The sequence below is a fragment of the Anolis carolinensis genome, chromosome 6 (genome assembly GCF_035594765.1).
Source record: "Anolis carolinensis isolate JA03-04 chromosome 6, rAnoCar3.1.pri, whole genome shotgun sequence".
Classification (NCBI taxonomy): Eukaryota; Metazoa; Chordata; class Lepidosauria; order Squamata; family Dactyloidae; genus Anolis; species Anolis carolinensis.
The window spans coordinates 3,889,702-3,917,481 of record NC_085846.1 but is presented as its reverse complement, the minus strand read 5'-3'; the positions used below and the strand labels follow the sequence as shown (position 1 = coordinate 3,917,481).

Genomic DNA, 27,780 nt, shown 5'->3' with positions numbered 1-27,780 from the left:
TAACTTGCCTCGATCCAAGAAGAGAGACAGGTAAGAAATGCAATTATTATTATTATTATTGAGTTGTGTGTTTTCTGGGCCGTACGGCCATGTTCCAGAAGCATTCTCTCCTGACGTTTCGCCCACCTCTATGGTGCGCAGGAAACAGAACCAGGAACAGAACATTTTTCAAACATGGGAAGACAACCTGAAGGCAGAATATTATGTCGATATTATTTCTCTGGAAAAGAAGAAAACGTTTCAAAACAGCACCATCGCAAACACACATGCTGGGAGTTGCAGTCCATTTGCAACATGAGCTCAGGAATGAAGCCATAGCAGCCAGCAATGCAGGGCTCAAGCTTGAAAAGCTGCACCTGTGGAGCTCCCATCAAGGAGGAGAAGGGGGAGAGAGGCCAGGTGCTAATCCCACACAGGTGGATGAGTGGAGAGGAGGATAAAGGTGGGCCAGGGCTGGGCGAGGGTCTGCTTGAAGGCCAGCCGGCGCCATGTGGGTCTTGCTGTTCTTCCTGGGGGTCTTCTTGCACCAGGGGGGTCTTGCCCAGCTCTGGCCCCCTCCACGGACGGAGGGTCAAGCGGACACTCCCCAGGCCGTGAGGGTCACCTGCGAGCCCCACCGTGTGGTCGTGTCTGCCCACCGGGACCTCTTTGGGGTGGGCAGGCTGGTGGCCCCCGCCGACCTGGCCCTGGGGGTGGCCCGGTGCCGCCCGGCCGCCTTTGACCCCGTGGCCAACCAGGTGGTCTTTGAGGCCGGCCTCCACGAATGCGGCAGCACCGTCCAGGTATGGTTTGGTGGGCTTCCCATGATTCAAACCCTCCTAAAGTGAGCTTTTCTGAGGCTGAGAAAGTGTGGCCTCACCCTAGCTCACCCAGTGGGTTTCCAAACTGAGCAGGGATTCAAATCTGGGTCTCTTGGAATCCTAAGGTGACCTCACTGCAAAGTTTTCTCGGGCCGAGAGAGTGTGAGCAGGGAATGATTCGAACCCGGGTCTCCTGGAGCCCTGACTCAGTCCTATCATTGGGCTGAGAGAATGGCACTCACTGGGATTCCATGTTAGAGTGAGTCTAGACCAGGGGTCCCCAAACTAAGGCCCGGGGGCCGGATGCGGCCCTCCAAGGTCATTTACCTGGCCCCCACCCTCAGTTTTATAATATAATATTTTTATATCAGTTTCAATAATATAATATATTGTATATACATATAATATTGATAATAATCTTATGTTATACAATATTATACTAATAGTAATACCATATAATAATATTAATTATATGTTATGTATTACATATTATAAAATAGTATAGTGGTATAGTTCAATATATTAATATATAATGCTAATTTTGTGTTAAGCTAATAATATAATATATTGTATGTACATATAGCTGCTCTGAGTCCCCTTCGGGGTGAGAAGAGTGGGATATAAATGTAGTAAATAAATGCAGTAAATAAATAATTAATTTTAGACTTAGGCTCGGCCAAAGTCTGAAATGACTTGAAGACACAACAACAACAACAATCCTAATTAACCTGACTATCTCATTGGCCAGAAGCAGGCCCACACTTCTGATAGGTTTATGTTGGTTACAATTGTTTTCATTTTTAAATATTGTATTGGTCTTTCATTGTTATTGTTGTTGTTTTGCACTACATATAAGATATGTGCAGTGTGCATAGGAATTTTTTCATTTTCTTTTTCAAATGATAATTTGGCCCCTCAACAGTCTGAAGGATTGTGGACCGGCCCTCGGCTTAAAAAGTTTGGGGACCCCTGGTCTAGACACTCCTTAAATTAGTTTTGATTATCGCCCAGATGTTATCCTACATTGGACCTTTAATGCCTGGATGATTGTTTAACATTTCAACTATGTCGATTTTAACTATGACTAGTTTAAATTGTTTTTAAATTGTGTTTTCTGACGTCTAAATTGTTACTTTATGATTTTATGTGATTATATTGGGCCCTGAGTCCCCTGCTGGGGAGATGGAGGCGGCATACAAAATTAAATTTATTATTTTATTATGACACAGCAAACAAGATAGATATGCTGGATTTCGTCGGGTGGCCTTTTGCAATTGGCAGATAGTAATTTTGTCAATGTCTATTGTTTCCAAATGCCGGCTGAGATCTTTTGGCACGGCACGTTTGTGATCCCACCAGTTCTTTGCTGCTGGGAGGTGGTACTTGAGGCATAAGTTCCAATGGATCATTTGGGTCACATAGTTGTGCCTCTGTTCGCAGTCTGTCTGTGCGATTTTCTTACAGCAGCTGAGGAGATGATCCATGGTTTCGTCAGTTTCCTTGCACAGTCTGCATTTTGGGTCATCAGCTGATTTTTCGATCTTGGCCTGAATTGCATTTGTCCTGATGTCTTGCTCCTGGGCTGCAAGGATCAGGCCTTCTGTCTCCTTCTTCAGGGTCCCATTCGTGAGCCAGAGCCAGGTCTTCTATTATTATTATTATTATTATTATTATTATTATTATTATTATTATTAATTGCCTTTGTCCTGATGGCTTGCTCCTGGGCTGCAAGGATCAGGCCTTCTGTCTCCTTCTTCAGGGTCCCATTCGTGAGCCAGAGCCAGGTCTTCTATTATTATTATTATTATTATTATTATTATTATTATTATTATTAATTGCCTTTGTCCTGATGGCTTGCTCCTGGGCTGCAAGGATCAGGCCTTCTGTCTCCTTCTTCAGGGTCCCATTCGTGAGCCAGAGCCAGGTCCTCTCCTTGTACTGGTTTTTTGTCTGCTGTGCTTTGAGGAGTTTCTGATTTTTGACTTCAATCAAAGCAGTTTCTTCACTTTGCTTTACATATTCTGCCAGGGCATGTTCTTCTTCTTTCACTGCTTGTTTGACTTGCAAGAGTCCTCTGTCCCCTGATCTTCTAGGCAGATATAGCCGGTCAACATCATTGCGAGGGTGCAGTGAATGATGAATGGTCATGAGTTTTCTTGTTTTTCTGTCCAAATTGTCCCGTTCCACCTGTGTCCAGTTTATGATGCCAGCAGTATATCTTATGACAGGTATGGCCCAGGTGTTTATGGTCTTGATGGTGTTACCTCCATTGAGCTTGCTTTTGAGAATTTTTCTGACCCTTTGTGTGTATTCTTTACTGACCACAGTTTTCACATGTTCATGCTTGATGTTGTCCAGCTGTAATATGCCCAGATATTTATAGGCCTCTGGCTGGTGACACTTTATTGTTTGGCCATTGGGCATATTTATGCCCTCACTTTCAATGATTTTTCCCTTCTTCAATGCCACTGTCGAACATTTGTCCAAACCAAACTCCATGTTGATATCAGTGCTAAAAATTCAAACAGTGTTAGTCAGAGACTGGATTTCAGTTTCCGTTTTCCCATACAGCTTCAGGTCATCCATGTACATCAGATGTGAAATTTTGTGAGATTTCTTAGATGTTTGATAGCCGAGATTTGTTTTTTGTAAGATTGTTGACAGAGGGGTCATGGCAATAATGAAAAGCAGAGGGGACAATGAATCTCCCTGGAAAATTCCTCTTCTGATGTTGACAAGTCCATAGCTTTCATTTCCAACAAACAGTTCAGTTTTCCAGTGCTCCATCATGTTTTCAATGAAGGTGCCAACGTTTTTACTAATCCCGATGGCGTCCAGGCACTTGATGATCCAGCTGTGTGGGAGTGAGTCAAAGGCCTTTTTGTAGTCAATCCACGTCATGTGAAGATTAGCTTTTCGGCTCTTACAGTTCTCCAGAATCATTTTGTCAATTAATAACTGGTCTTTTGTGCCCCTGCTTTTGCATTTGTTGCCTTTCTGTTCATCTGGCAAGATGTTTTTTCTTCAAGATAGTCTTGAATTCTGTCAGCTATGATGCCAGTCAGTAGTTTAAACATAGTGGGCAGACACGTTATTGGCCTGTAGTTTCCTGGTGCTGCTCCTTTTGCTGGATCCTTTTGTATCAGGTATGTTCTTCCAGTTGTTAGCCATTCACTGAGACTTCCTTTCTGCAGCATCTCATTGAATTGTTGGGCCATTTTTCCATGTAAACTAATCAGATGTGTGAGCCAAAATCCATGAAGTTGATCACTACCAGGCGATGTCCAGTTCTTGACTTTTTGCACTCGTTTGCTGATCATTTCAGTTGTTATTTCCATCAGTTCCATTTTGTTCTGTGAGAATTTTCCTTCAAACTCCTTTATCCACCCAGCGTTTTTGTTGTAGTTTTTATTATTTTCCCAAAGTTCTTTCCAGAACTTTGTTGTTGCAGTTTTCTCTGGCTTTATGGTTACTGTGTCTGTTGTTTGGTTCAGACTCTGGTAGAACCGTCTTTGGTGTGATTGAAACAGTTGATTTTGTCTGTACTGGATGATTCTGGCTTCATACCTTTCAATTTTTCTGGCTGTTGCTGTAATTTTTCTGGCTGTTGCTGTAATTATTATTATTGTTATTATTATTATTATTATTATTATTATTATTATTATTATTATTACCATAATCATTAATGTTTATTTATACCCTACTTTTCCTCTTCACAAGGAGACTCAAATTGGCTTTTTTTTTTTTTTTACCCCTCAAGGGCTTTCTCAGAATTGAACAGAATCTAACTCGGCTTTTCTTCTTTCCAGATGACTCCAGACTTGCTGATCTACCGGACCAGCCTCTTCTATACTCCCTCTCTGGCCCACAACCCCATCATCACCAGGACCAACGCGGCCGAGATCCCCATCGAGTGTCACTACCCCAGGTTAGTCAACCTGAGACTTAGGTCCCTAGACACAGAGCCATAGCATTGGACGGGGTCTCCAAAGGCCATCTAGTCCAACCTCCTGCTCCATGCAGGATCTCTATGTACAATAAAGGGCAAGGATGGAGAAGCCAGCAAGCAAGGGCCAGGGATGTTTAAAGAGTTGGGTGGGATCCCCAAAGGTCATCTAGTCCAACCCTCTGATCTATGCACAATTTCCACGTATAATAAATGACAAGGATGGAGAAGCCAGCATGCAAGAGTAAAGATAAAGATGTTTAAAGATCTGGAAGGGGCTCCAAAAGGTCATCTAGTCCAACCTCTTACTCGATGCAGGATCTCTATGTGCAATAAAGAACAAGGATGGAGAAGCCAGCAAGCAAAGGCCAGGGATGTATGATTTGGAAAAAGTTTAAACAGAGAAATCCTGTTCAGTTACTTAGTAACAGCTGCAAGACTGACCTATGCCAAAAAATGGAGGGAAAAAAATAGGCCGGACATCAAATTATGGTATAATAAAATTTTTGAAATAATGAACATGGACAAATTAACATATTTAATTGTGTCCCTCTGGGGAGATGGTGGCGGGGTACAAAAATAAAATTATTAAGGTTGTTGTATGTCTTTCGGGCTGTGTGGCCATGTTCCAGAAGCATTCTCTCCTGACGTTTCGCCCACATCTATGGCAGGCATCGTCAGAGGTTGCCTGCCATAGATGTGGGCGAAACGTCAGGAGAGAATGCTTCTGGAACATGGCCACACAGCGCGAAAGACATACAACAACCTTGTGATCCCGGCCATGAAAGCCTTCGACAACACAATAAAATTATTATTATTATATTATTATTTATTATCAAAACACTCAAGGAAAATCAAGAAAACAAACAAATTGGGGATCAATTAAAAATTATCTAAAAAACGAAAAATGAAAGATGATAATATGAAAATGGTTCAGAGAAGAATGAACGTACAAAGGATCGTCCCAGACTATGTAATAAAGAGAAAGTAAGCAGATAAGCGAAACAAAAGTGCATTGTGCATAAAAAGAATAGTTTTCAAAGCACCACACAATAGAAGGAAGTCAATTTTAGTGTGATTGTATTGTTTATGTATAGATGTTAAGTTTGTAGGGATAATTTAGGCCTTAATTTTTTATTTTCCTTTTTTTTCTTGTTCCTTACCTTTTCAGGTTTTTCTATCATTCTTTCTTTATTTCTTCTCCAAACACACACACATATATGTATTCTTCTGTTATTGTTCTATACTTTCTTGCACAGTGGTATGTATGTATGTTTATCACTTATGTTATATGTTTTTTCAATAAATTTTTTTAAAAAAAGAGTTGGGTGGGATCCACAAAGGTCATCTAGTCCAACCCTCTGATCTATGCACAATTTCCATGTATAATAAATGACAAGGACGGCGAAACCAGCATGCAAGAGTAAAGATATGGATGTTTAAAGATCTGGAAGGGGCCCCCAAAGGTCATCTAGTCCAACCTCTTACTTACCTCTGTGTATAATAAAAGGCAAGGATGGAGAAGCCAGCATGCAAGGGTAAAGATACTGATGTTTAAAGATCTGGAAGGGGCCCCCAAAGGTCATCTAGCCCACCCCCTTTGCCAGAGCAGGGTTCCCATTAGAGGACCATGTGGTTGGCAGGGATTCATACTGGGGTTCCTCCTTTGCAGGAAGGGCAACCTCACCAGCCGAGCCATCCGGCCCACCTGGGCTCCGTTCCGGTCTACCATATCGGCCGAAGCAAGGTTGAGATTTTCATTACGACTGATGAAAGGTAAAGGAGAGATTTGGTCCTCTCTGCAGGTACATCTACACTGCCGAATTAAGGCAGTTTGGCACCACTTTAACTGCCATGGCTCAGGGCTATGGAACCCTGGAATGGTGAGAAGCCTTGTGGCATTTCTTTGATGTCAAACCTTTCCAAGTGCTTTTAAAACGTCCTGGTTTCCATTTTTGTCCTCTCCCTTGGTGCTCAGCATACATCAATTGCTGCAAAATACATACTGTATATACTCGAGTATAAGCCTAGTTTTTCAGCCCTTTTTTTAGGATTAAAAAAGCCCCCCTCGGCTTATACTCGGGTGAGGATCCTGGTTGACTTATATTTGGGTCAGCTTATACTCGAGAATATATGGTACATTTATTAATTTTTTCTGTTATTATTGGTATTATTACATTTATTATTGTACTCTATTTATTAATTATACATTTATTATTTCACTCTGATATTGTTATTACATTTATTATTTTACTCTATTACTATATGTATTATTTTGCTCTATTTATTGTTGTTATTACATTTATTATTTTTCTCTATTAGTATTGGTATTATTACATTGATTATTTTACTCTATTTATTAATAATACATTTATTTCACTCTGATATTATTACATGTATTATTTTTCTCTATTATTGTTACTACATTTATTATTTTACTCTATTATTATTATTATTACATTGATTATTGTACTCTATTTATTAATAATACATTTATTATTTCACTCTGATATTATTGTTATTACATGTATTATTTTCCTCTATTTATTATTACGTGTATTATTTTCCTGTATTTATTATTATTATTACATGTATTATTTTACTCTATTATTATTATTAAAAGGATCCATAAGCAAATTTACATTGAAGAAGATGAGAATAATGATTTCATCAGAGTTGGACAGTCTTATCTTAAATTACAGTTTGGTGTAAATACTTGAAAACATTTAACCTACTGATGCCTCAATTAATGTAATTTTATAGGTATCTATTTTTATTTCTGAAGTTTACCATTGACTTGAGTCAATGTTTTCCCAGTTTTTTTTGTGGTAAAATTAGATGCCTCGGCTTATATTTGGGTCGGCTTATACTCGAGTATATACGGTAAGTATTCTAACCTGACCTTAACCACTGAAAATTTATATTGTAATATATATATACATTTAACTCAGACGACTGGAGTGCGGAGAGGACCTCGACCCATTTCCAGCTTGGAGAGACCCTGCGGCTTCAGGCCAACGTCCGTTCCGAAAACCACGTGCCCCTGAGGCTTTTCGTGGACAGCTGCTTGGCCGGATCGAGTCCTGAAGGAATCTCAGCAGCCCAATATGCCATTGTCGACTCTCATGGGTAAGGCCACTCTCAGATTATGTCCTCCCGCCTGGCAGAGATAGGGTCAGACTGGATGGCCTTTGGGGTCCCTTCCAACTCTAGGATTCTCTGTCCAATTGAGCCTCCTTCTCTAGAGACTTCGAAACATAGGCTGGATGGGCATCTGTTAGGAGTGCTTTGATTGTGTATTCCTGCCTGTGAGAAGGGGGTCAGAATGGATGCCCTTTGGGGGTCCCTGCCATAGGGTTCTTCTTGTAGCAAGAAGAAGGGACTAGACGGGAAGCTAAGCAGGGTCAGCCCTGGCTAGGACTTGGGTGGGAGACCAAGGACCAATCCCATTAGAAAGGCTTACGAAACCTTTGGGGTCTCTGACCCCAAATCCTGTCTGAGATGGAAGCTAAGCAGGGTCAGCCCTGGTTGACACTTGGATGGGAGACCAAGAACCCATCCCAGAGGTTGTAATGATGGCCAATGCCTAGCCTAAGAAAACCCTGTGAAATCTCCAAACGCTTGAATACATCAAATCCTGTCTGAGATGGAAGCTAAGCAGGGTCAGCCCTGGTTGACACTTGGATGGGAGACCAAGAACCCATCCCAGAGGTTGTAATGATGGCCAATGCCTAGCCTAAGAAAACCCTGTGAAATCTCCAAACGCTTGAATACATCAAATCCTGTCTGAGATGGAAGCTAAGCAGGGTCAGCCCTGGTTGACACTTGGATGGGAGACCAAGAACCCATCCCAGAGGTTGTAATGATGGCCAATGCCTAGCCTAAGAAAACCCTGTGAAATCTCCAAACGCTTGAATACATCAAATCCTGTCTGAGATGGAAGCTAAGCAGGGTCAGCCCTGGTTGACACTTGGATGGGAGACCAAGAACCCATCCCAGAGGTTGTAATGATGGCCAATGCCTAGCCTAAGAAAACCCTGTGAAATCTCCAAACGCTTGAATACATCAAATCCTGTCTGAGATGGAAGCTAAGCAGGGTCAGCCCTGGTTGACACTTGGATGGGAGACCAAGAACCCATCCCAGAGGTTGTAATGATGGCCAATGCCTAGCCTAAGAAAACCCTGTGAAATCTCCAAACGCTTGAATACATCAAATCCTGTCTGAGATGGAAGCTAAGCAGGGTCAGCCCTGGTTGACACTTGGATGGGAGACCAAGAACCCATCCCAGAGGTTGTAATGATGGCCAATGCCTAGCCTAAGAAAACCCTGTGAAATCTCCAAACGCTTGAATACATCAAATCCTGTCTGAGATGGAAGCTAAGCAGGGTCAGCCCTGGTTGACACTTGGATGGGAGACCAAGAACCCATCCCAGAGGTTGTAATGATGGCCAATGCCTAGCCTAAGAAAACCCTGTGAAATTTGTGGGGCCTCCAAAGGCCTGAATACATCAAATCCTGTCTGAGATGGAAGCTAAGCAGGGTCAGCCCCGGTTGACACTTGGATGGGAGGCCGCCGACAAAGAGCTGGGGCTGTAAGCTATATTTCAGAAGACCTTACAACACTACAATCCCCAGGGATCCATAGCATGGAGCCATGGCAATTAAACTGATACCAAACTGGATTAGTTCTGCTGTGTGGACACTCATTTTCCTAACTGGAAAAGTAAAGGGTCAAAAGGGTGATAGTGACAATGATTTATATATAATATCAGTGATCTCCTTTTTCATTTCTTGATCGAAAGGCAAAAAAAAAATTCACTTTCATCAAAGACTGTCCTTGCAGGTGCCTGGTAGACGGGCGGCAGGACTCGGTCTCCTCCGCCTTCCTCTCCCCTCGGACCCAGGAAGAGTCTTTGCGGTTTACGGTGGACGCTTTCAGATTTTCCGGCGACCCTACCAATCTGGTAAGAATATTTCTCGCTAGCAAATTATCGAGGTGGAGTAGTACTGGAATTTTTCTTAATACCATATTTACTCGAATCTCAAATAGGGGCTCTGAACCAGCTTCCCCTTAGGCTTTGGCTCAGCCCAAAGATTACCATTTTAAAGGAAAAGGTAAAGGTTTCCCCTGACGTTAAGTCCAGTCGTGTCTGACTCTGGGGGTTGTGCTCATCTCCATTCCTAAGCTGAAGAGCCGGCGTTGTCCGTAGACACCTCCAAGGTCATGGCAGCATGGAGCGCTGCCACCTTCCCACCGAAGCGGTACCTATTGATCTACTCATATTTGCATGTTTTCGAACTGCTAGGTTGGCAGAAGCTGGAGCTAACAGCGGGCACTCACTCGGCTCCCTGGATTCGAACCTGGGACCTTTTGGTCTGCAAGTTCAGCAGCTCAGCGCTTTAACACGATGTGCCACCTGGGGCACCCAAATTTTGTCAAATTTTGCTCATTAGATTCAAGTCAATAAGGTAGCTTAACAATTCTTTTTATTATTACTGACTGCGAAGATGCAACCACCAAAGACTCAGAGAGGAGACCTTTTACTTTTTTTCCCCTTTCTTCTTCTTATTCACTTTAGATGGTAACGCAACTTGGTTTATAATATATGCGACAGAGGCTTAGATGTTGGAGGAACAATAACAAGTTTATTCAGGCACAGAGCTTAGTGGTTACAATGTTGCTTCTTACTTAGAGGCACTTTTATTAACAGTTACAATACTAGAATGAGGTGAGTCAAACTCCCTAAAGTGTCACTTCTTTTACTTAAAGTAGATAGAACGTCTTTCTCTGCTACTTTTAAACCACAGTCACCCCTGTGATATACAATCATAGATTCTCTGTTCCTTACCAGGACACAGACTACATTAAATAAGTCACCAAACTTATTTTAAACCGACTCAAAATGAACAATTGAGTCTCCTTGATCCCCTCAACCTAGGATCAATCTTCCCTGTGCCTCATCAGAGCACAGACTGAATCCTTTTTTTAAACTCTGCACTTCTTCAACAAAATGGCAGTTGGCTCCACCTACTTCCCCATGGCAACCAGCCTCTGAGTGCTGAGATGCAATAACTGTAGTAATTGTTAATGTTTAACCCTTTTAAAACACAAACACACAATTAAACATAACATCTGTAAACCAAAAATTCATGCTTCATTACACTGACCTTCCAGAAAGTCACTTGGGCGGCAGTTGTTCTAGTGGGAGGATGATGGGTGTCGGAGTCCCGCAGTTCAACGTGGTACCAAACTGCATCCATTCCACAGTGTCCACCAGGCATGGGCAAACTTGGGCCCTCCGGTAGGCTGTTAGAAATTGTGGGATTTGACGTCCAAAATACCTGGTGGGCCTAAGTTTGCCCATGCCAGGTAAAGATGCACACCTGGGCCATTATCTCAGCTTCAAACCTTTGTTCTCATCCAGATTGGGTCTTCTAACATTTTATGCACACTCTTTGTTTCCCTTCTAGATCTACATCACCTGCCGCTTGAAAGTCACTCCGGCTGAGCAAGCGCCGGACGAAGTAAACAAAGCATGTTCATATAGTGCGGAAACCAACAGGTGAGTTGAAATCTGCATTTTCTTTTTTTTCATGAAAGTGATGGGCATTTCATAGACACACCACAACCCGTTGGGGTGAGTCTATAATGTGGAATAAAGGCAGTTTGATACTGCTTTAACTGCCATGGCTCAGTACTATGAAATGCTAAAAGCTGTAGTTTGGGGATGGACCAGCACTCTTTGGCAGGGGAGGCTCAAGGCCTTGCAGAACTACATCTCCCACAATATAGCATTGACCCATAGCATTTAAACTATTTGTACACATTGAATTTAATTTGCAGCACTTGAGGGGAGCTGGGGACAAAAGGGGAATGTGGGGCAAGGAAAGAGAAAGCAGAGCATCTTAAAAGAAGAAGAGGGTTAAATGGGATGAAAAGGGATATGTATATATTTTGCAATTATTTCCAATCTGGAGTGCGGTTTGGGAGTCAAGTTATATTAATTGCCTGCTGCCCTGAGATCTGTACTCACAGCATTCTTTAATGGGCACCAGCTGTTGTTTAAATACTTCAATAAATAGCAGCTGCTCTGAGGTTAGTTCTTCCACGGGTTTACAAGAAGAACGGGAAGTCCTCAGAGCCTTCGAAACATTAATAAGATCTTTAGGGTAAAGGAAAACCTGCAGTTCTTAAAAGTCATATAATTATTTTATATATATATATATATATCTTCTGACCCACCGCCTTGCCGTTGCTGGAGTTAGGGGGACAGCTTTAAATTGGCTGGCCTCCTTTCTTCACAACCGTGGACAGCGAGTGGAGAGGGGAGGCCTGGTCTCTGAGAGGTCCCCTCTACTTTGTGGGGTGCCTCAAGGGGCCATTCTCTCCCCTCTGTTGTTTAACATCTATATGCAACCACTTGCTCGGCTGGTCCGAGATTTCGGGCTCGAGTGTTATCAATATACGACACTCAGCTTGTGTTAAAGATGGAAGGCCAACCGGAGTCTGTACCCGACAGTTTTCATCGGTGCCTCGAGGCCATTATTGGATGGTTGCGTTCTGGTAGGTTGAGGGTGAATCCAGCAAAGACGGAGATCCTATGGCTGGGCCGACCGGGCAGTGGGGAGATCCAGTTGCCAATCCTGGATGGTGAAGCGCTACGCCCGTCTCTACTGGTAAAGAGTCTGGGAGTCCTCTTGGACCCTTCATTGACGATGGAGGCCCAGGTCTCCGCCGCTAGCAAAACCGCCTTTTTTCATCTTCGGCAGGCTAGACGACTAGACCCCTCTCTGTCTAGGGACAACCTGGCTACGGTGATCCAGGCCACGGTCATCTCGAGACTGGATTACTATAACGCCCTTTACATTGGCCTTCCTGTGTCGGTGATCCGGAAGCTCAAATTGGTGCAAAATGCAGCTGCCCGGCTCCTTGCGGGAGTCCCGATGAGATGCCACATAACACCAATCTTACGGCAGCTGCACTGGTTACCAATTGAGCACCGGATCACTTTCAAAGTGATGGTGCTTACCTTCAAGGCCTTACATGGTCCAGGGCCGATGTACCTGAGGGACCGCCTCACCCCCTACAAACCCCAGAGATCCCTCCGTTCTGAGGACCAAGACCTGTTGGAAGTCCCCAGTTTTAAGACCTTGCGTCTAACTGCAACTAGACGCAGAGCCTTTTCAGCAGTGGCACCATCTCTCTGGAACTCCTTCCCACCTGAAGTCCGTGCCTTGCGGGACTTGTCGGCCTTCCGCAGGGCATGTAAGACACACCTGTTTCGGCAGGCTTTTGAGTTCTGTTGCTGATGTTTTAAAAGGTGCTTTTAGGATGTTTTTAAGATGTTTTTTTTTTTAAAGATGTTTTTAAAATGTTTTTTAAATTGTTGATTTTAGCCAGTTCTTGTAAGCCGCTCCGAGCCCTAGGGGAGTGGCGGCATATAAGTTTGAAAAATAAATAAATAAATAAATAAATAAAAATATACACACACACACACAGTAGAGTCTGACTTATCCAACATAAACAGGCCGGCAGAACGTTGGATAAGCGAATATGTTGGATAATAAGGAGGGATTAAGGAAAAGCCTATTACACATCAAATTAGGTTATGGTTTTACAAATCAAGCACCAAAACATCATGTTTAACAACAAATTTGACAGAAAAGTAGTTCAATATGCAGTAATGCTATTTAGTAATTACTGTATTTACAAATTTAGCACCAAAATATCACAATGTATTGAAAACATGGACTACAAAAATGCATTGAATAATTCAGAACGTTGGATAAGCGAGTGTTGGATAAGTGAGACTCTACTGTATATATATTTGGCTATGAGTGATCATCTATAGTATATTATTACTATAAAATTATTATTATTATTATTGTTATTATTATTTAATTGTTGTCCATCTCTCCTCAAGGCGGGATATGACATAGTTAAAATACATCAATATCATATATATATATATATATACACACACACACACACACACACACATATAATAATCTACTATGAGTGATCATCTATATTATTATTATTATTTATTTATTTATTTATTTATTTGTTGTCCGTCTCTACTCAAGGCAGGATATGACATAGTTAAAATACATCAATATCATATATATATATATATGTATATATATATGTGTGTGTGTATATATATATATATATATATATCAATATCATATATATATATATATATATATATATGCACACACACACACACACACACACATATATAATAATAATCTCCTATGAGTGATCATCTATATTATTATTATTATTATTATTTATTTATTTATTTAATTGTTGTCCGTCTCTCCTCAAGGCAGGATATGACATAGTTAAAATACATAAATCCAAAATTTAGCAGTCCTTGGTTCTGTGTAAGGACTATTGTGAAGGCAAGAAGTTGTAAAAAATGAGATGTTTTGTAGAAAGAATCATATGGAAGGTACACACACCCAAAGGTAATCTAGTCTGACCCAATTCCATTGCTGATCCTAAAGTATCCTTAAGAGATTGTGCCACCCAATATCTGTTCAACCAGCACCTTCTACCCTATAATATGTGCTGTTTTTAGGAGGAGGGGACCCCAAAAGCCCTCCAGGTGTGTTACTGGGAAAGGTGGATGGGGCAGGTGGGAACCTTGCTGTTCTAACGCCCTGTTTCTCTTTGCCAAACTACAACTCCCAGCTGGGTCCCTGTGGAAGGCGCCCGGGGCATCTGCCTTTGCTGCGAGAGCCAGAGCTGTGGGCGGGCTTTGAGGCTTCAGTCCCATCGCTTGAACCCCAGGTTCGAAATGAGTTGGCAAAGAAGCCTGCCAGGTAAGGCAAGTCCTTTCGGTTCTTCTTCTTTGTGACTTGTGGACACATTGGAGTGCAGCCCCCATCATCCCCAACCAGCATTGGTGCCTGGGAAATGTGGGAGCTATAATCCATCTTATTTGGGAGGATAGTGGGTTAGGAAAACCATCAACAGTCTCCTCCTTTGGGGTTTTTAAAGCAGTGGCTGGATGGCCATCTGTTGGGAGGGCTTGGATGGTATCTTCCTGCTTGGTAGAAGGGGGTTGGACTGGGTTGCCCTTGGGGTCTCATCCCACTGGGATTCTAGGATATACTCTCTCAGTCCTATTATTATTATTATTTATACCTCACTTTTTCTCTCCACAAGGAGACTCAAAGTGGCTATTATTTCTATGGTTGGATGGCCATCTGTCGGGAGGGCTTGGATGGTGTCTTCCTGCTTGGTAGAAGGGGGTTGGACTGGATGGCCCTTGGAGTCTCACCCCACTCTATGATTCTAGGATATTATTATTATTATTATTATTATTATTATTATTATTATTATTATTATTTTATTGTATGACACAGCAAACAAGATAGATATGCTGGATTTCGTATCACAAAATCACAAGTCGAACACTTCCCAAGTGTCTAGGACTGTGTGATGTATTTTCGGATGATGCGCGCAGATCCCAGTAGGGTGGCCTTTTGCAGTTGGCAGATCGTAATTTTGTCAATGTCTATTGTTTCCAAATGCCGGCTGAGATCTTTTGGCACGGCACCCAGTGTGCCCATCACCACCGGGACCACCTGCACTGGTTTCTGCCAGAGTCTGAAGTTCAATCTTGAGGTCCTGAGAGCGGCTGAGTTTTTCCTGTTGTTTTTCGTCAATGCGACTGTCACCTGGGATGGCGACATCAATGATCCAAACCTTTTTCTTTTCCACAACTGTGATGTCTGGTGTGTTGTGTTCAAGAACTTTGTCAGTCTGGATTTGGAAATCCCGCAGTATCTTTGTGTGCTCATTTTCCAAGACTTTTACAGGTTTGTGATCCCACCAGTTCTTTGCTGCTGGGAGGTGGGACTTGAGGCATAAGTTCCAATGAATCCTTTGGGCCACATGGTTGTGCCTCTGTTTGTAGTCCGTCTGTGCGATTTTCTTACAGCAGCTGAGGAGATGATCAATGGTTTCATCGGTTTCCTTGCTGAGTCTGCATTTTGGGTCATCAGCTGATTTTTCGATCTTGGCCTTAATTGCCTTTGTCCTGATGTCTTGCTCCTGGGCTGCAAGGATCAGGCCTTCTGTCTCCTTCTTCAGAGTCCCATTCGTGAGCCTGAGCCAGGTCTTCTATTATTATTATTATTATTATTATTATTATTATTATTATTATTATTATTAATTGCCTTGTCCTGATGGCTTGCTCCTGGGCTGCAAGGATCAGGCCTTCTGTCTCCTTCTTCAGGGTCCCATTCGTGAGCCAGAGCCAGGTCTTCTCCTTATCAGCTTTTCCTTCCATTTTGTCAAGGAACTTTCCATGCAATGTTTTGTTGTGCCAGCTGTCAGCTCTAGTTTGTAGTGTGGCTTTCTTGTACTGGTTTTTTGTCTGCTGTGTTTTGAGGAGTTTCTGATTTTTGACTTCAATCAAAGCAGGTTCTTCACTTTGTTTTCCATATTCTGCCAGGGCATGTTCTTCTTCTTTGACTGCTTGTTTGACTTGTAAGAGTCCTCTGCCCCCTGATCTTCTAGGCAGATATAGCTGGTCAACATCACTGCGAGTGTTATTATTGTTGTTGTTATTCATACCCTGCCTTTTCTCTCCACAAGGAGACTCAAAGTGGCTATCTATCATATCTGTGGCTGGATGGCCATTTGTTGGGAGGGCTTGGATGGTGTCTTCCTGCCTGGTAGAAGGGGGTTGGACTGGATGGCCCTTGGGGTCTCATCCCACTCTAGGGCTCTATGATACGCCTATTGTATATCTCAATCATATCATATCCATGGGTGGTTGGCCATCTGTCGGGAGGGCTTGGATGGTGCCTGTTAGAAGGGGGTTGGACTTTTGCTTTTCTGGGTCCCAAAGGGTCATCTAGGGTCATACAGGGTCTCTATTGGGAGGTGTCCACCCCATATTCTTCCCTCCATGGCCCACCTGGACCCCCAAAACTTCCTCACCTGCCCCTTGTTTCCTTGGTTGCCCAGTGGGGACGGACGCTGGCCACGCTCGCCTGGTCCTGGGCCCGATCCTGGTCTCCGATGCCCACGAGGGAGTCCCTGCAGAAGAGGAAGAGGAGGACGGAGGCGATGACGACAACGAGATGGTGCTGGAGGGTAAGCGGGGTGCAAGGGAGCCCCACTTCCCCCATTTGGGAGGGCAAAGGCCACCTTCGGGGCCACTTCCTTCCCGCATCTGGACCCTTCTTTGCCCTTCTGCTTTTCAAGCATTTTGCACACCAAAAAAGGCTTGTTCAGCTAAAAATAAGGTTTCGTGTGAGTTATGTAAGCAGCACCCATAGCAGTTTGAACCTGCAGCATGAAAAAATAGGGTGCATCTACACTGTAGATTTAGTGCACTTTGATATTACGTTCACTGCCACGGCTCAATACGATGGGATCCTAGGAGTTTGTAGTTTAGACATTCACCAGCCCTCTTTGGCAGGGAAGGCAAAAGACTTTGTGAGGCTACAACTCCCGCAAAAGACCTTGTGAAACCTACAACTCTCGCAAACAACCTTGTGAAACTACAACTCCTACAAAGGACTTTGTGAAACCTGCAACTCCCCCACGAATGACCTTGTGAAACCTACAACTCTCACAAAGGACCTTGTGAAACTTACAACTCCTGCAAAAGACTGTGAAACTACAACTCCCACAAAGAACCTTGTGAAACTACAACTCTCACAAACAACCTTGTGAAACTACAAATCCTGCAAAGGACTTTGTGAAACCTACAACTCTCACAAAGACTTTGTGAAACCTACAACTCTCACAAAGACTTTGTGAAACTACAACTCCCACAAAGAACCTTGTGAAACTACAAATCCTGCAAACGACCTTGTGAAACCTACAACTCTCACAAAGGACCTTGTGAAACTACAAATCCTGCAAAGGACTTTGTGAAACCTACAACTCCCATGAAGGACCTTGTGAAACCTACAACTCTCACAAAGACTTTGTGAAACCTACAACTCTCACAAAGACTTTGTGAAACCTACAACTCTCACAAATAACCTTGTGAAACTACAACTCTCACAAAGGATCTTGTGAAACTACAACTCCCAGGATTCCATAGCACAAAGCCATGGCATTTCAATAGTTTTCAATGTGCATTAACTCTCCAGTCTAGATGCACTCCAGAATCTCCTGACATGTTTTGCTTTCCTTGCAACAACAGAGGAATTCCTGCCGGTGGTCGAAACCAAGACAGAGGGAACCGGAACTCGGATCCCCTTCGAAGAGAAGAAAGGAACTACCAATATTTCAGAAGAGGAAGTTAAACCAGAACTGCCTTGGGAAGGTGGGTTTGCTGGTCAATTCGGTTTAAATCCAAATTCGGATTAAAAATAGAGCAGAACAGCAGCAGCCGGTATCCTTTGGGTCAGCAGGGCTGCAAATCCACCCCAGGTTTTATGCTTTTGGCTCAAATGGTTTCAGCACCGTTAGAGCTATCCAAAACCTGGAGTTCACTATGGAATAAATGCAGTTTCCAAGTTTCCTAAAAGTATGAGGATTGAGGATGCAGAAACTGTTGAAGTGGGAATGATTGTATATAGAGTTGTTTAAATGTAATTGAGTTATAGTGTTGCAATGTGAGCTGGAGATTGCATCATGCACTGTCTGCTGTCCACTATGCGGGTGTGTAAAGAGTTAACTGTGTATTGCATCAGACAGCAGAGGTGGTTATAAATAGCTCCCTGTGTTATCTGTTAGCTCTCTGCCCTCTGCCCTCTGCTCTCTGTCTCTCTGCACTCTGTATGTATATATCGTCTTGAGAGTTTTCCGTTTGTTAGTAAATCTTTTGTAGAAAGCCATACAGGCTTCAGCCTCTTTATTGGTGCCAGTGATTCTTCGTTGATCTTCCGCTGCATGTGTGTTTATCCAAACCGCGCGCTCTGACAGTAACTAGATCTCTCTGGCTCACCCAGTGTTGATTCTTAACCCTTTGCAGCCTATGTCCGAGGAGGTCCCATCGTCCACAGTGGTGAAGATGGCTCTGGATTTGGGGAGCAAGTCAAAGCCGTTGTGACAGGTATTAAAGCGTAGAATTGGGGGAAATTTCCTCATTTGGGTCTTAAGAGAATGAATGACAGATGGATGGCCTCAAGGTGACCCCTAAGTGTTATGAATAACTTTTCAATAACTTTAAATGATGGACATCGTCCATCCTGGCATATCCTGGCTCCAGAGGTTGATTCCTTGTGTTTACAACTTTTACAAGGTGCACTTTACCCAGTTCATTATTACAACTCGTTGTTTTTAATTTCATGTTTTATTAAGTTTGTTTTTTCTTTGTAGGTTAATGTTTGAATTTTATAATTGTGTAGGTTTTTGTCTATGGATGTATTGTTATTGTTTTTATCCTGGGCTTGGCCCATGTAAGCCGCCCCGAGTCCCCTTCAGGGGAGATAGAGGCGGGGTATAAAAATAAAATTATTATTATTATTATTATTATTTTATTGTATGACACAGCAAACAAGATAGATATGCTGGATTTCGTATCACAAAATCACAAGTCGAACACTTCCCAAGTGTCTAGGACTGTGTGATGTATTTTTGGATGATGCGTGCAGATCCCAGTAGGGTGGCCTTTTGCAGTTGGCAGATCGTAATTTTGTCAATGTCTATTGTTTCCAAATGCCGGCTGAGATCTTTTGGCACGGCACCCAATGTGCCCATCACCACCGGGACCACCTGCACTGGTTTCTGCCAGAGTCTTTGAAGTTCAATCTTGAGGTCCTGATAGCGGCTGAGTTTTTCCTGTTGTTTTTCTACAATGCGACTGTCACCTGGGATGGCGACATCAATGATCCAAACCTTTTTTCTTTTCCACAACCGTGATGTCTGGTGTGTTGTGTTCCAGAACTTTGTCAGTCTGGATTCGGAAGTCCCACAGTATCTTTGCGTGCTCATTTTCCAATACTTTTGCAGGTTTGTGATCCCACCAGTTCTTTGCTGCTGGGAGGTGGGACTTGAGGCATAAGTTCCAATGAATCATTTGGGCCACATGGTTGTGCCTCTGTTTGTAGTCTGTCTGTGCAATTTTCTTACAGCAGCTGAGGATATGATCAATGGTTTCATCGGTTTCCTTGCACAGTCTGCATTTTGGGTCATCAGCTGATTTTTCCATCTTGGCCTGAATTGCCTTTGTCCTGATGGCTTGCTCCTGGGCTGCAAGGATCAGGCCTTCTGTCTCCTTCTTCAGGGTCCCATTTGTGAGCCAGAGCCAGGTCTTCTCCTTAGAAGCTTTTCCTTCAGTTTTGTCAAGGAACTTTCCATGCAATGTTTTGTTGTGCCAGCTGTCAGCTCTAGTTTGTAGTGCAGTTTTCTTGTACTGATTTTTTTGTCTGCTGTGCTTTGAAGAGTTTGATTTTTGACTTCAATCAAAGCAGGTTCTTCACTTTGCTTTACATATTCTGCTTTACATATTGTTATTATTATTATTATTATTATTATTATCATTATTGATTGGTGTTGGCAAACACAAACAGCTCTGTGTTGACTTCCTTCTTAACAGTTGTAACCATTTCCTTAACTTGATGTAAACATTTCTCTTATCATTCACAGTTCTTATCACTGTTTACCAGGCAGCTCAACTATTTCAGGTCTCATTAGCAGGTTTTAATTACAATTCCGCAAGCACTAATAGTTAATCGTTTGCAGGCCTTAATCTACAGACGGGTGTCTTCAAATTTACTAGCTCACATTCATTCATTCATCTCATTCATCCCCACACATAATATATTCATATTTCATTTGATCTTGTGCCCTTTTCCTTCCCACAGAAGAGAGCACAGCCTTGGAATTCAAGGCCGGGGTGGTCTCCCGGACCCTCGAAGACGATCTCTCTTCTCGTACTTTGGGCAAGGTCCCTTCGGAAGGGGTCAACCTGGCCGCAAAAGGTGAGATCCCCATAGAAAAATACTACCTCCTTCCCTACCTTGAATGTTGCGCTTACCATAGATGGTTTTTAAGGAAACTGGATGGCCATCTGTCGGGAGGACTTTGATTGTGTCTTCCTACCTGGCAGAAGAGGGTTGGACTGTATGGCCCTCCAGCTCTAGGATTTTAACTTTGAATATGTTTTAGTGGTTTTAAATGAGGAATTTTAAAATACTGTTTACATTTAATCCTGTTTTAATGTTTGCATATTTATATATTTTAAACTCTATGCAGATGCTTTTATGTTAAGCTGCTTAGAGTTCCCTTCAGGAGAGATACAAGCCAGATATAAATAATATACAGTAGAGTCTCACTTATCCAAGCTAAACAGGCCGGCAGAAGCTTGGATAAGCCAATATCTTGGATAATAAGGAGGGATTAAGGAAAATCCTATTAAATATCAAATATGATTTTACAAATTAAGCACCAAAACATCATGTTATACAACAAATTTGATAGAAAAAATAGTTCAATATGCAGTAATGTTATGTTGTAATTACTGTATTTACAAAATTTAGCACCAAAATACCACGATATATTGAAAACATTGACTACAAAAATGGCTTGGATAATCCAGAACCTTGGATAAGCGAAGCTTGGATAAGTGAGACTCTACGGTAATAATAGGATTCTATTAATAATAATTTAATAATAATTTAATAATAATAATAATAATAATAATAATAATAATAATAATAATAATAATAATCTTTATGGCCACCTGTCAGGAGGGCTTAGATTGTGTCCTCGTGCCTCTCGGCTCTCCAGGTATTTTGGACTTCAACTCCCACAATTCCTAACAGCCTACCAGCTGTTCGGAATGCTGGGAGTTGGAGTCCAAAACACCCGGAGGGCCAAAATTTGCCTATGCCTGAGCTGTAGGATCCTAATGATAATAATCTGCATGGCCATCTGTTAGTAAGGCTTTGATTGCGTCTTCCTGCTTTTTGACAGGGGGTTGGATGGGAAGGCCCGTGAAGTCTCCTCCAACTCTAGGATTCTATGACCCTCATGTGTCTCTTCCAGATCAAGGATTCTGTTGTTGTTATTATTATTATTATTAATCTGGATGGCCATCTGTTGGGAGGGCTTGGATTGTGTCTCCTTACCTAGCAGAAGGGGGTTGGATTGGATGACCCTAATGTGCCAGCTTTAGGATTCTATTATCATTACTGTATCTACTCGAGTATAAGCCCAGTTTTTCAGCCCTTTTTTTAAGACTGAAAAAGTCCCCCTCAGCTTATACTTGGGTAAGGGTCCTGGTTGGCTTATATTTGGGTCAGCTTATACTTCAGAAGATATGGTACATTTATTATTTGTCTCTATTATTATTGGTATGATTACATTTATTATTTTTCTCTATTATTATTTGTATGATTACATTTATTATTTTACTCTATTATTGTTGCTACTATTACACTTATTTTACTCTATTTTTATTATTAATACATTTATTATTTCACTCTGATCTTATTATTATTATTATTACTGCATTTATTATTTTCCTGTATTTATTATTATTTTACTCTATTATTATTAAAAGGATACATAAGCACATTTACATTGAAGAAGATGAGAATAATGATTTGATCAGAGTTGGACAGTCTTATTTTAAATTTGAGCTTTATGTAAATATTCATAAACATTTAACCTACTGATGCCTCAATTAATGTAATTTTATTGGTACAGTACAGTCTCACTTATCCAACATAAACGGGCCGGCAGAACGTTGGATAAGCGAATATGTTGGATAATAAGGAGAGATTAAGGAAAAGCCTATTAAACATTCAATTAGGTTATGATTTTACAAATTAAGCACCAAAACATCATGTTATACAACAAATTTGACAGAAAAAGGAGTTCAATGCTCAGTAATGCTATGTAGTAATTACTGTATTTACAAATTTAGCACCAAAATTTCACGATGTATTGAAAACATTGACGACAAAAATGCGTTGGATAATCCAGAATGTTGGATAAGCGAGTGTTGGATAAGTTAGACCAGGGGTCCTCAAACTTTTTAAGCAGGGGGCCGGTCCACTATCCTTCAGACTGTGGAGGGGCCGAATTATCATTTGGAAAAAAAAAACCCAAATAAATTCCGGTACACACTGCACATGTCTTATTTGTAGTGCAAAACAACAACAACAAAAGAACAATACAATGTTTAGAAATGAAAACAATAGTTAACAACATAAACCTATCAGGATTTCAATGGGAAGTGTGGGCCTGCTTCTGGCCAATGAGATAGTCAAGTTAATTAGGATTGTTGTTGTTGTGTGACTTCAAGTCATTTCAGACTTTGGGCGAGCCTAAGTCTAAAATTATTTATTTATTCATTTACTACATTATTTATTACATTTATATCCTGCCCTTCTCACCTTCTCACTCCAGAGCAACTGTATGTACATACAATATATTATATTATTAGCATATCACAATATTAGCATTATATATTACTATATTGAACTATACCACTATACTGTAATATTATATGTAATATATAACATATAATTAATATTATTATATGGTATTATTATTAGTATTATATTGTATAACATTATAATATTATTATCAATATTATATGTATATACAATATATTATATTATTTAAAATGATATAAAAATATTATATTATAAATGAGGGCGGGGGCCAGGTAAATGACCTTGGAGGGCCGCATCCGGCCCCCGGGCCTTAGTTTGGGGACCCCTGAGTTAGACTCTTCTGTATCTATTTTTATTGCTGAAATTTACCATCCTCGGCTTATACTGGAGTCAATGTTTTCCCAGGGTTTTTTTGGTGGTAAAATTAGGTGCCTCGGCATGTATTCGGGTCAGCTTATACTTGAGCATATGCGGTATTCATTATCACTGATCTGGACGTCCATCTGTCAGGAGGGCTTGGATTGTGTCTTCCTGCCTGGCAGAAGGGCGATGGACTGGATGTCCCTTGGGATCTCGTCCAACTCTTTGGTTCTGTGATTCTACCTCTTTGGTCCCTTGCCAAACTACACATCCCGGGGCTGCAGGCCAGCAATCCCTGAGTGTTCTCCATGCTTCCTCTAGGCCTGAAGCAGCCGCCCGGCGGAGTGATGCTCCTGAGCGTGTCCATCCTGCTGGCCGGAGCTGGGGTCACCCTCCTCGTCTTGGGGGCCTTTGTCTTCTCCCGGAGGAGCCGCTGCCATTCGAACCCAGCACACCATCCTTCCACTCTTGACACAAGCCTCTGACGCATTCTTATCCGCTGTGAAGAAACAGAGTAAAGCAAAACAATATGGCTTTGAAGCCTTCTTTGTCTTTGGTCTCATAATCGTCTCCTCCCAGAGTATAGGGATATAATTGGCCTTCCTTACTTAGGCAATCCCTCATAATCCAAGTGTAAGGAACTAATATCGACTGCCACCAATTTGTAAAGGACTATGAACGACTAACACCAATTTGGAAAGGTGCAACCACCAAAGACTCAGGGAGGAGACCTTTTACTTTAAAGGGTAGAGCAACTTGGTTTAGAATATATGCGACAGAGGCTTAGATGTTGGAAGAACAATACGTTTATTCAGGCACAGAGTTTAGTGGTTACAATTTTGTTTCTCACTTAGAGGTATTCTTATTAACAGTTACAATACTAGAATGAGATGAATCAACTCTCCAAAGTATCACTTCTTTTACTTAAAGTAGTTAAAACTTCTTCCTCTGCTACTTTTAAACTATTACTTCAATGGATCTTTGTGAGTCCAGCTGGGATTGGTTCCCAAAGTCTGAAACTTGGGACTATCCAGTGACTTCAAACCACAGTCACCCCTGTGATATACTATCACAGATTCTCTGTGCCTTTCCAGGACACAGACTACATTAAATAAGTCACCAAACTTATTTAAAACCGACTCAAAATGAACAATTGAGTCTCCTTGATCCCATCAATCTGGAATCAATCTTCCCTGTGCCTCATCAGAGCACAGACTGACATTTGAACTTCCCTGGTTCTAACCACCTCAGAACCAGTCTTTCCCTGTGATTCCTCCGATTACAGACTGAACTCTGTTTAAAACATTCCCTCCTTTTTCATCCAGCTAGCTCCGCCCCTTTCTTGCCAGCTTCGAAATAGTTACATTTCTACAGAAGCAGCTACGTTTCTATGGCAACCAGCCTCTGAGTGCTGAGATGGCTACTCCCTTCATGCAATAACTATAATACTTACCCTTTTAAAACACACACACAATTAAACATAACACCTGTAAACCAAAATTCATACTTCATTACACCAAGTATGATGGCCCTCCAAGTGTAGTGTCTTGACGGTGGGTACGTAGGTGACTGGAGTCCTATTCTTGACCCGCATATTCTTCTGTAGGAGACTAGCCCAGAAGAGGGGGAGTAAAGGAGAGAATTCCAGGAGAGCAACAAAACAAGCCTTTTGTTATCATAGCTGATGATAAGGCAAAACAGCTGTAGGTACCCACATTTTGTGGTTCCATACCATCCAAATGGCCGTCGCGACATGTGCGTAGCAAACAAAGGATATTTTATATTTCAGAATTTATCTAGAATTGACCAATGGCTGAGAGTCTTCCCCACCTTCCACACCTACTTTGGCACAAGTGATACCAATGACCTAACTTGTTTACTCTGAGCTTTCTTCTCCCTCTGGAACTTCCTGAAGAAAGGCACCAGCTCACAGGAAGAGGAGGGGCACAGGTCCTGTGTTGCACATATTACTTTGATTCATACAAAGTGCTTATATTGCCTATATAAAGGCTATATGATATATGCAGAGGCAAGGCTATATAGGCAAGAGTCTACTATTTTCTGGCTTATGGTCCCTACACTTCCACTGTGAGGACATCGGTTTCCGGACGGAAGGCGGTCCCGGTCAGGGTTGGCTTGACACACCTTTTTGCTCTTGGCACGTTTCTCCCTTTTGCCCTCCATTCCTGCTTTGAATACCACAGCACTGCTGGTCACAGCTGACCTCCAGTTAGAGCCCTCAAGGGCAAAGGCTTCCCAATTCTTAATGTCTATGCCACAGTTTTTAAGGTTAGTTTTAAGCCCATAATAATAATAATAATAATAATAATAATAATAATAATAATAATAATACTTTATTTTTCTATCCCGCCTCTATCTCCCTGAAGGGACTCGGGGCAGCTCACATGGGGCCAAGCCCAAAACAGAAACAGAATGTGATAAGTTTATTTAATTTATTTGCAGTATTTATATTCCGCCCTTCTTTCTCACCCCGAAGGGGACTCGGGGCGGATCACATTATATACATATAGGGCAAACATTCAATGCCCATATACACATAGAACCAAGACAGAGACAGACAGACGCAGAGGCAATTTAACCTTCTCCTGAGGGGATGTTCGATTCTGGCCACAGGGGGGAGCAGCTGCTTCATCATCCACTCTGATGGCATTTCCTCATTCCAACGTCGTAAATTAGTTAAACTTGCCTCCCCACTTTTATAAGTGGTACCTTATTTCCTACTTGATAGATGCAACTATCTTTTGGGTTGCTAGATCAGCAACGAGCAGGGGCTATTTTTTATTTTTTAATTGATGGGTGCTCACCCCGCCAGGGCTGGCCTCGAACTTATGACCTCATGGTTAGAGTGATTTATTGCAGCAGGCTGCTCACCAGCCTGCGCCACAGCGCAGCCCCTTAAAACCAATGTAAATAACTAAAAAAGAGTATCAACACAACAATGAAATAAAATGAACAAATTAAAACACAGAATACAATATAACACTACAGCGACCAGATAAAAGATAAGGTAATAAAAACAGACATTACCACTAATGGATAAGATGGAGGCGGTCAAGTCAAAATGTATAGTTTCAAGATTCGTCTTATTTATTTATTTGCAGTATTTATATTCTGCCCTTCTCACCCTGAAGGGGACTCAGGGCGGATTACAATGAACACATATATGGCAAACATTCAATGCCAACAGACAATCAACATACATTAGACAGACTCAGAGGTATTTTTAACATTTTTCCAGCTTCACGATTTCGGCCACAGGGGGAGCTGTTGCTTCACCATCCAGAAGTGGCTGTACTTCCTCATTCCTTTCCTCATGTTTCGCTGGCAGTTTTATGGTGTTGCAAATTAGCCTCCCCGCATAAAGCGTCCCTAAATTTCCCTAATTGACAGATGCAACTGTCTTTCGGGGCTGCATAGGTCAACAGCAAGCTGGGGCTATTAATGGTCGGAGGCTTAACCCGACCCGGGCTTCGAACTCATGACCTCTCGGTCAGTAGTGATTTATTGCAGCTGGTTACTAGCCAGTTGCGCCACAGCCCGGCCCCTTCTTCTGAATGCGCACAGACTACGTTGTCATCGGCATATTGGAGTTATATAACAGATGTCGCGGTGAACTTGGTTTTGGCTTTTAGTTTGCTGATGTTAAATAACTTGCCATCTGTCCAACAGATGATTTCCACTCCGGTGGGAAGCTTCCCATCATCAAGATGAAGTATCATAGCGATCCAATTGATCTTGGGAGCTAAGCAGGGCCAGGCCTGGGTAGGACTTGGATGGGAAACTTGGGCCCTCAAGGTGTTTTGGACTCCAAGTCCCACCATTCCTAAGAGCCTCAGGCCCTTTCCTTTTGCCCCTCGGCCGCTTAAGCGGCCGAGGGGCAAAAGGAAGGGGCCTGAGGCTCTTAGGAATGGTGGGACTTGGAGTCCAAAACACCTTGAAGGCCTACACCTTTTTAATTCAGAAAAAAATACTTTCGTACTACAACTCCCAGAATACCTAATGTCAGCAAACATGGCGGGAAAGGCGCTGCTTAAGAAGAAAGCATGATGGGAAGTGTAGTCTAGGGGGAAAAGCCACGTTTCCAAGCCGTTCTCCCTTCCAAATAGTTAAAAAACTCCAATCCCCAAAATCCTTTGCCGTTGCCTTCGATGGATGAGGCCGACGGGAATTGTAGGCGCAGAGGAAACTTCGGAAAACGGAAGTCGGGGTTGCCCCGGCGACGAAATCCCCGGATGAGGGCTGCTTAGCCGGTGACGTCACGCACGAGGATGACGCGCTGTCTCCTCCTCTTTGGTGGCCCCGCCCCCTTTTTGTCTCCTCCC

At 42.3% G+C, this 27,780-nt stretch overlaps 1 protein-coding gene across 3 annotated transcripts; it reads left to right on the top strand.

The window, feature by feature from the left end:
* Positions 1-418: 418 nt before the first annotated feature.
* On the top strand, positions 419-23,977 carry LOC103281784 (zona pellucida sperm-binding protein 3). Of its 3 annotated transcripts, none has more exons than XM_062957209.1 (12): positions 419-442; positions 4,610-4,728; positions 6,419-6,522; positions 7,698-7,875; positions 9,591-9,711; positions 11,219-11,310; positions 14,448-14,578; positions 16,737-16,865; positions 17,929-18,051; positions 18,703-18,783; positions 20,537-20,653; positions 23,759-23,977. In XM_062957209.1, exons 2-12 carry the CDS (start codon positions 4,610-4,612, stop codon positions 23,920-23,922), a joined length of 1,359 nt encoding a protein of 452 aa, XP_062813279.1. In that variant the 5' UTR covers positions 419-442; the 3' UTR covers positions 23,923-23,977. The 3 variants fall into 3 exon arrangements, with proteins under 3 accessions (XP_062813279.1, XP_062813277.1, XP_062813278.1); XM_062957207.1 differs by lacking the exon at positions 419-442 and adding an exon at positions 449-782; XM_062957208.1 differs by lacking the exons at positions 419-442; positions 18,703-18,783 and adding an exon at positions 449-782.
* The last annotated feature ends 3,803 nt before the right edge of the window (positions 23,978-27,780 follow it).